At 47.6% G+C, this 9,938-nt stretch overlaps 1 protein-coding gene across 1 annotated transcript in view; it reads right to left on the reverse strand.

The window, feature by feature from the left end:
• Positions 1-220: 220 nt before the first annotated feature.
• ATRN (attractin) overlaps positions 221-9,938 on the reverse strand; it is a gene marked incomplete at both ends in the record, with an annotated part of 93,109 nt that continues 83,391 nt past the window's right edge. Inside the window, 2 exons of the mRNA XM_015828296.1 lie at positions 221-299; positions 3,053-3,114. Of these exons, the coding sequence (XP_015683782.1) occupies positions 221-299; positions 3,053-3,114 (141 nt within the window). The remainder of the gene's footprint in view (positions 300-3,052; positions 3,115-9,938) is intronic.

The raw sequence follows: 9,938 nt of genomic DNA on the forward strand, positions 1-9,938 counted from the left end.
TAGACTAACGGTTGCAAGTCAAGGACCACGAAGGGCGCGAGTGCGAGGAAGGAGAGCGCTCGGCCCTTCTTCTCCTGCCTGGCTGCGTACAAAGACCGGACGCTCGTTTTTACCCAAAGCAAAATAGGTCGCTTCTCTTCAGGAAATAAAAGGGAGCCGGAAACGGGGATAAACCGCGCAGATCATTGCCGGAAGTGGTAACTGCGTCAGTTTGACCCACCTCTCTCCTCCTTGAGGCCCAGCAGCTTTGCTTAATCTTCCAAACCACGGCAGCCACCAGGAGCAGAGACAAGAAGCAGCTGAAAAAAGAAGGAAGGGAAGAAAAATAAATTTGGTGATCTGCTTGGACGTTAGGAAAACACAGCAAAACTGACCAAACCAAACCCAATAAGGCAGTGAACGTATCCCACACGCTTTGGTCCTCCTATTTTCCCCACAACGACCCTGTGAGGTGGGTTGGGTTGAGAGAGAGAGGGATTGGCCCAAAGTCACCCAGTCGGCTTTTATGCCTAAAGTGGGACTAGAATTCACAATCTCCTGGTGACTGGCCCAAACATACCCAGCTGGCTTTCATGCCTAAAGCGGGAATAGAACTATCTCCTGGTGGCGGAATTAGAACTCACCGTCTCCCACTTTCTAGACATGTGCCTTAGCCTCCAGACCAAATTGGCAGCCTTGTAGATGTACATCTAATGCCATACTCAAGGAGAGGTTTGCAAGCACAAGGGCAAGGTCTGGGTCAGGGGTCTTCAAACTGGGCCCTTTTATGACGTGTGGACTTCAACTCCCAGAATTCCTCAGCCAGGCACGCTGGATGAGGAATTCTGGGAGTTGAAGTCCACTCCTCTTAAAGTCTATACCAGGGGTCTTCAAACTTGGCCCTTTTATGACTGGCGGACTTCAGCTCCCAGAATTCCTCAGCCAGGCACGCTGGATGAGGAATTCTGGGAGTTGAAGTCCACTCCTCTTAAAGTCTATATCAGGGGTCTTCAAACTTGGCCCTTTTATGACTTGTGGACTTCAACTCCCAGAATTCCTCAGCCAGCGTGCCTAGCTGAGGAATTCTGGGAGTTGAAGTCCACTCCTCTTAAAGTCTATACCAGGGGTCTTCAAACTTGGCCCTTTTATGACTTGTGGACTTCAACTCCCAGAATTCCTCAGCCAGCATGCCTGGCTGAGGAATTCTGGGAGCTGAAGTCCACGAGCCATAAAAGGGCCAAGTTTGAAGACCCCTCTGGTGTGAATGATTACAAAAGATGATTACTCACTAACCCGGATCCTATTTTCCCACAGCTGGGCCTGATGGAACGCCTCAAATAAATAGAACATTACATTTAAATTCCGTACAAGACTTCCACGTGTTTTTCTTTTCCATTTGCCATTAGAAACTCCTTGATTTTCATTTTGGCTGTTATCTTGGAAAGCTGCTTCTGCCATGCTTATAGCAGGTGATTTCTCTGGCACCCACCTTGCCGTAATTTGCATGGTCCTGCACCTATTTTTTATTTTATTTTATTTTTTTTGCAACCTGCCACATGGAGGCAGCGGTTCTCCGTCAAGAGCTGCAAAGCTGGTGGAGATTTTATTTTAGATAGCAAAAAATAAATAAATAAATAAATAAAAATAGCAGAGCTGCAGAGTTTGGGCTCCCCTGTCAAAAGCATCCGGATTTTGAACCGGTCTAGTAGCTCAAGATTCAATTTTCTGACAGGGAGGACAATTAACCAGTGGAACGGCTTGCCACCAGACGCTGTGGGTGCCCCGACGCTGGAGGTTTTCAAGAAGAGACTGGACAGCCACTTGTCTCAAATTGCATAGGGTCTCCCTATGTTCGAGCAGGGGGTTGGACTAGATGACCTCCAAGGTCCCTTCCAACTCTGATATTCTATGATCCCTGATGGATGACCTTACAGTGGTGGTGCAACCCACCATTATTATTATTATTATTTTTGCAAGGAACCACTCCATTCTCCCCCAGCAGGTTGACACACACATTCCAGATGCCAAGCCTGAGTCCGACAACTTTTTGTGAGGTTGATGCAAAGGAAGAGAGACCCCATATTCCCTTAAAAATCCAGTTTTTTTCTTCTATTTTTTTATGTTCTTTAAAACAAGGAAGATTACAGATTTCAGAGAGACTATGTCGCATCCGATAATATTGTGTAGCATCGTATAATATAGATCTGGGCATTTTACGGTCCCCAGGCCGCATCCGGCCCTTTGATTGTCCACGTCCAGCCTGCGTGGATTGTTTTTACAATCCAGTCTCTTCTTAAAAACTTCCAGTGTTGGAGCATTCCCCGCTTCTGGAGGCAGGTTGTTCCACTGGCTAATTGTTCTGTCAGGAAGTTTCTCCTTCGTTCTAGGTTGCTTCTCTCCTTGGTTAGTTTCCATCCATTGCTTCTACTCCTGCCTTCAGGCACTTTGGAGAATAGCTTGACTCCCTCTTCTTTGGGGCAGCCCCTGAGATACTGGAATACTGCTGTCATGTCCCCCCTCGTCCTTCTCTTCATTAAACCCAATTCCAGCTGCCGTTCCTTATATGTTTTAGTCTTATATGTTTTACGACCGTTTTTCACACTTAGGGTCATTTGCAGCAGCAAGTGATCCAAATTCAGATGCTTGGCAACCGACTCATATTTGTGACGGTCACAGCGTGCCCCGGGGGGGGGGGACACGGGATCCCCTTTTGCGACCTTCTAACAAGCAAAGTTGATGGGGGAAGCCAGTTTAACTTAACAACCGTGTTCCTAGCTTAAGAACTGCAGCGATTCATTTAACAATTGCGGAAGAAATGTCGTAAGATGGGGCAAAAACTGCCTCGCTTAGCAACGGATACTTTGGGGCTGAATTGTGGTGGTAAGCTGAGGACCACCTGTATTTTGAAGGCGACTGCTATGTATTTTTTTTTTTCTAATTTAACTAGGTGGATCCGGGCATGCCTACGCCAACTTCAGAGCCGTTCGCAATTTTTCAGCTGGACCCTTGGGAAAATGAATAGCCCGCCCCTGATGCAATGAGCATATAATAATTGGGTGTAGTGCTACTGTACCTGAAAAAGGTGACAAAGAACTGCACCAGATCCATAAAGTTACTGTGCTGTGAAAATGCAATCTGTAAAAAAAAGAAAAACAAAATTAAGTTTTGCAATTGCAATTATAGCTCTGCCTGATGCCTGTCTGGGAATTGTTCTTTAGAGATTTTAATAATCAACGTTCAAGTCCCAAACAGACCTATAATAATACATAAACCAGCGTATTTTCTCAAAAGCGTCACACCAAGGCAGCGCTCTAGGCATATACGGAAATAAATGAATATACTCTTAAAACACAACATTCTCAAAATCTGGCATAAAGTAAAGTATGCTATTCTATTCTATTCTAGTCTAGTCTATTCTATTCCTATTTGTTCTGTTCTAATTCTTTCCTATTGTTAATTCTATTCTATTCTATTCTATTCTATTCTTCATTTCTCTATTCTATTCTGTTCTGTTTTTCATTCCTCTGTTCTGTTCTGTTCCATTCCGTTCCGTTCTGTTCCGTTCCATTCCATTCTAAAGTTTGAAGGGACCTTGGAGATCATCTAGTCCAGTGGTTCTCAACCTTTTTAATGCCGCGACCCCAACCGGTTGTAAGTCGAGGACTAAACCGGTCGTAAGTCGAGGACTAAACCGGTCGTAAGTCGAGGATTACCCAACCGGTCGTAAGTCGAGGACTTTCCCTGCCCGGGAGCGCCACACATGCGTGGTTCCGCCCCCTGCGCCGGCCGAGGCGTAGCTGGCAAGCGGCAGAGACGGAGCAGGCTGACCACCAGCTGGCCCAGCCCAAGGGAGGTAAGGCACCCGCCGGAAAAGGGGAAAAAAATGGTGGACAAAAAAAATGGCGGACAAAAAAAATGGCGGACAGCCTTGCTTGGCGACCCCCATAAAATGGTCGGACGACCCCAAATGGGGTCCCGACCCACAGGTTGAGAACCACTGCTCTAGTCCAATCCCCTGCTCAGGCAGGAAACCCTATACCATTTCAGACAAATGGCTGGCCAATCTCTTCTAGAAAACTTCTAGAAAACTCTTCTAGAAAAATTCACAGCTTCACAACCTTCAGATATTAATGATCCATTAACTAATACCTTCAGATATTAATGAATCTCCGGTGGAAAATCTCTGCGATGCAAAGCTGCCCCCCCCCATTTTGGCCAACACAGGTGGTTCCCCCACTTACGACGATAACAGAGTCTAAAACTTCTACCGCTAAGCGGGAGAGTTGTTAAATAAATTTCGCTCCATTTTACGACCTTTCTTCCCACAGTCGTTAAGCGAATCACTTCAGATGTTAGTCAGTTAGTCACACCGGTTGTTAAGTGAAACAAGCTCCCCCACTAACTTGCCTTGTCGGAAGGTCGCAAAAGGGGATCGCGTGACCCCCCCCCGGGGGATGCTGCGACCATCATAAATATGAGTCAACTGCCAAATCTCTGAATCACGTGACCCCGGGGGATGCTGCAATGGTTGTAAGTGTGAAAAACGGCCATAAGTCCCTTTTCCCAGTGTCGCTGTAAGTTCGAACGGTCACTAAGTGAACTGTCGTAACTCGGGGACTACTTGCAATCTGCAAGTGTGTCTCCATTATTTTCCATTACGCAACTAGCCGAAGGTTGACTTTGTGTTGTTCTAGAGCAGGGATAGGCAACCTTGGCTCTTTTATGACTGGTGGACTTCAACTCCCAGAATTCCTGAGCCAGCCATGCTGAGGGGAAAAGGAGAGGTTTCCAAGCTGAGTCATGCTGGCTCAGGAATTCTGGGAGTTGAAGTCCACCAGTCATGAGGGGGCCATAGTTTCCCCATGCTGGCTCAGGAATTCTGGGAGTTGAAGTCCACCAGTCATAAAGCGGCCTAGGCCTAGGCCAGAGGTAGGCAACCTTGGCTCTTTTATGACTGGTGGACTTCAACTCCCAGAATTCCTGAGCCAGCCATGCTGAGGGGAAAGGGGGAGGTTTCCATGCTGAGCCATGCTGGCTCAGGAATTCTGGGAGTTGAAGTCCACCAGTCATAAAGGGGGCCAAAGTTTCCCCATGCTGGCTCAGGAATTCTGGGAGTTGAAGTCCACAAGTCATGAAGGGGCCACAGTTTCCCCATGCTGGCTCAGGAATTCTGGGAGTTGAAGTCCACAAGTCATGAAGGGGCCATAGTTCCCCCATGCTGGCTCAGGAATTTTGGGAGTTGAAGTCCACAAGTCATGAAGGGGCCACAGTTCCCCCATGCTGGCTCAGGAATTCTGGGAGTTGAAGTNAGTCATGAAGGGGCCACAGTTCCCCATACTGCCTCAGGAATTCTGGGAGTTGAAGCCCACAAGTCATAAAGGGGTCAAAGTTTCCCCCATGCTGGCTCAGGAATTCTGGGAGTTGAAGTCCACGAGTCATAAAAGAGCCAAGGCTGCCTAGCCCTGTTCCTGAGCCACATTCCACTATTCAATATTTTATTCCCCTATCGTCAAGACTGACTAAGCACCACGTGGCTAAAAAGCAGAAATAAAATCTATGCAATCGTTATTTGAAAAACACAACACGCACATACACACACACACACACACACACAAAGGCACAAAGACAATCAATTAAAGACAACTATTCTTTAAGAAGAGGCGCAAAGCGAAAAAAAAAGGGATGAAAGGAAAACGTAAACATGTCATGGAAATAAAACACCTTAAGGACAGCAGCAGAAATACGAGAGAATTAAAAGGTCCTCCGGAATATATAAATATATATATATTAAAAAAGGCTTTCCCACCCCCACCCCCTGCTGCCAATCTAATTGCTTTGGGCCGGCTCGGCTAGCCCTGAAAGAGGATTTTATTTATTTAAAATACTTTTAGATCTTGTGTCAGGCTACAGCCCGTTAAAAACGAGAGAAAAACAACCGGTCCAAATAAAATAAGCAAAAAAAACAAAAAAAAAAACCAACAGCTGTAAATGCATTTTTTATTTTTAAAGTAGCACTAACAGAGAGGCCAGCTGGGATCAAAGATAGGATTGGAGGGTCCCTAGTAATGGCCCACCGGCCATCTTGGCATCAGGAGACAAGCTGAGCGCAGTGGATGATGGGAGTCTGCATTCCTCCTTTGAGGACTTTTGCCGTCATGCCCTCTCCTGCAAGAGGAGTGCAAGGTTAGGCCCTCTTTTGCCTCCACTAGCACAGGGGGTCCTCAAACTTGGCCACTTTAAGACTTGTGGACTTCAACTCCCAGAATTCCCCAGCCAGCATGGCTGGCTGGGGAATTCTGGGAGTTGAAGTCCACAAGTCTTAAAGTGGTCAAGTTTGAGGACCCCCTGTGGGTGTTCGAGAGACCAGCCAGGATTGTCCAAGCCCGCCTGAGACATTTCCAGCGAAAGGAAGACCTTCCACCTTATCACGTTTCCAACTGATGTGTCATTTGCCATAGACGCCATATATCGTCTATTGGTCTCTCTCTCCCAAATCATCTGCCTATCCAACTATATCACCTTTCCCCCTCTGTCTGTCTAGCATCTCTCTCCATTGTCTCTCTCTCTTTCTGTCCCGTTATTCATTTATCCATCCATCCATCCATCCATCCATCCATCCATTTGTATCTAGTTATCTGTCTGTCTGTCTACCTACCTACCTCATCCATGCATCTATCCACCCAACAATCCATATTTCCATCTCTCCATCTATCCATCCATCCATTCCTATCTAATTATCCATCCATCCATCCATCCATCCATCCATCCATATCTATCTATCTATCTATCTATCTATCTATCTATCTATCTATCTATCTATCTATCTATCTATCTATCTATCTATCTATCATCTATCTCATTCATCCATGCATCTATCCACCCAATAATCCATCTCTCCATCTATCCATCCATCCATCCACCTACCTACGTACCTACCTACCTCATCCATGCATCTATCCACCCAACAATCCATATCTCCATTTCTCCATCCATCCATCCAGTCCTATCTAGTTTTTCGTCTGTCTGTCTGTCTATCCATCCATCCATGCATCTATCCACCCAATAATATTTCCATCTTTCCATCCATGCATCCATGCATCCATCCCTATCTATCTATCTATCTATCTATCTAATCTATCTATCTATCTATCTATCTATCTATCTATCTATCTATCTATCTATCTATCTATCTATCTATCTATCTATCTATCTATCTCATTCATCCATGCATCTATCCACCCAATAATCCATCTATCCATCCATCCATCCATCCATCCATCCATCCATCCATGCATCTATCCACCCAATAATATTTCCATCTCTCCATCCATGCATCCATCATCTCACCTCATTCATTCCTCCATCCATTTATCCCTCCATCTCTTTATCCATCCATCCATCCATCCCAAGAACTCATAGTTTAACACTCTCTCTCTCTCTCTCTCTCTCTCTCTCTCTCTCTCTCTCTCTCTCTCTCTCTCTCTCTCTCTCTCTCTCTCTCTCTCTCTCTCTCTCTCTCCCCTTCTCTCTCTCTCTCTCTAACTTTGCAAGAAGCCCCACTTGCCTGAACCCCCTTGACAGAACCAGAGTGAAAAGAATTAGAGACACGTTAAAACTTCTGCGAGCAGAAGGAGGACCACAGAGAGGAACTACTCTGGGCTCAGTCCCTCCTGCCACAGACTTGTTTAAATAGATTTTGATGTCAATTTACAGGAAGAGAAGCAATAACCTGCCCCACCAACCGCAGAGCGGAGAGGCTGGCTGTGCTGCGAGTTATTAGGCTGGCACGCCTTGTGTATTTCATTTCATCAAATTAGAGAGCAACGCCAGTGTTTTTGAAGCTGGCAATAACAGAAAAGGCTTCCAGGATTTTCTGGTCCCTATTTTGGAAAATTGGAAGGTGTGGAAATAAATTAACATAGCCCGCAAAAGTGCAGGAGGACTGACAAGGCTGGAAGCGCAGACTTTCCAGATGGGCAAAACAGAGAAAAATAATACAGTGCCTGCCTTGTGTAAAATCTTCCTGCCACTTCTGGTTCCCGGATTTTAACATTCAAGTCAAACAGGCCTCAGAAAGTAATACGGTGCAGCTGTGGGCAGAATTCTAAGCGCTTGGGGCTCTCCGTTGAAAAACAATGGTCTTAATATCTCCAGAACCACGGCCCAAAATATGAAGCTATTCATTTCTGCTTTGGACATTGCAGTGTACAGAATAATGAGGAGGAGGAGGAGGAGGAGAAGGTAGAGGAGGAGGAGGAAGAAGAGGATGGGAAGATTAGGAGGAGGAAGACGAGGAGGGGAGAAGGAGGAGGAGGAAAAGGAAGAGGAGGGGGAGAACAAGGAGGAGGAGGAGGAGGAGGAAAAGGAAGAGGAGGGGAGGAAGAGGAGGAGGAAGAGGGGGAAGGGAGGAAAAGGAGGAGGAGGAAGGGAAGAGGAGGAAGAAGAGGATGGGAAGATTAGGAGGAGGAAGGGAGGAGGAGGAAGAGGAGGAGAAGAAGGAGGAGGAGGAAGAGGAGGAGGAGGAGGAAGAGGAAAAGGAGGAGGAGGGGAGGAGAAGAGGAGGAGGAGAAGGAAGAGGAGGAGGAGGAGAAGGAGGAGGAGGAAGAAGAGGAGGAGGAGGAGGAGGAGGAAGGGAGGAGGAAGAGGAGGAGAAGGAGGAGGAAGGGAGGAGGAGGAGGAAGAGGAGGAGGAAGAGGAAGGGAAGAGGAGGAGGAAGAGGAAGGGAGGAGGAGGAGGAAGAGGAGAAGGAAGAGGAGGAGGGGGAGGAGGAGGAGGAAGAGGAGGAGGAGGAAGAGGAGGAGGAGAAAGAGGAGGAAGAGGAGGAGGAGAAAGAGGAGGAAGAGGAGGAGGAAGGGAGGAGAAGGAAGAGGAGGAAGAGGAGGAAGGGAGGAGGAGAAGGAAGGGGAGGAAGAGGAGGAGGAGAAGAAAGAGGAGGGGGAGGAGGAGGAACATCTCTCTTGAGCTCAAAGTTGAAGTTTAATTTTATTTTTTTCAAAAAAAAAGGACCAAACCAAAATCCTGGCCTCCTTGATCAAAGACCTTTTTTGCCACTGGAGGATGCCTTTTCCCAGCGTCAGTCGTTCGTCGGGCAGCAAATCAAGGCTGCCGTGGGGGGGTGGGTGGCCTGTGTGTTGAGCAGCTCTTATCAATACAAATGCTTATCGTGCCCTGACACATTGGGGAGGAAGAACAAAAGGAATTTCACATGCAGCCTCCACAGAAAACGGCCGGGTGCAAGAGGGATGCTTCGCAACACCCCCCCCCCCTGCACTTGTGGGGCTCCTTGGGCAGGAGAGCCTCCGAGAGGCAGGAGGCGTCCTGGGAACCGCCAAGGAATGCTAATTGGGAATGGGGCTGGGGGGTGGGGGGGGGAGGAAGATGGGAAGGGGACCCTCTCTCTCTTGACAGTCAGCCCTCGTCTCTCGACACAGAGAGGCCGGCCTGGCGACAGGCGGCCATCAAAAGAGGGCACCTCCCAGCAACCCCCATGAAGGTCTAAGAGGAGGCAGGCAGGGAGGGAGGGAGGGAGGGAGGGAGGGAGGGAGAGAAGGAAGGAAGGGAGAGAGGGAAGTATAAAAGAAGGGAGAGAGGGAGGGAGGGAGAGGGAGAGAAGGAAGGAAGGGAGAGAGGGAGGGAGGAAGAAATATAAGCTTAGGTAGGCAGATACATAGGAGGAAGGGAGGGAGGAATATAAGGGAAGGTAGGATGAAGGGAGAGAGGGAGGGGGGAAAGGGGAGAAAGAAGGAAGGAAGGATAAAAGGGGGGATGAGGATAAAAGAAGGGAGGAAGGAATATAAGGGAAGGTAAGTAGGTAGGATGAAGGGAGGGAGGGAAGGATAAAAAGGGAGGGAGAGAGGAAGGACAAAAGGGAAGAAGGAAGGAAGGAATATAAGGAAAGATAGGTGGGTGGGTGGGTGGGTGGGAGGGAAGGAAGGAAGGAAGGAAGGAAGGAAGGAAGG

This window comes from Protobothrops mucrosquamatus, unplaced genomic scaffold, assembly GCF_001527695.2.
Source record: "Protobothrops mucrosquamatus isolate PMUCROS unplaced genomic scaffold, P.Mucros_1.0 scaffold4387, whole genome shotgun sequence".
In the NCBI taxonomy this organism is placed as follows: Eukaryota; Metazoa; Chordata; class Lepidosauria; order Squamata; family Viperidae; genus Protobothrops; species Protobothrops mucrosquamatus.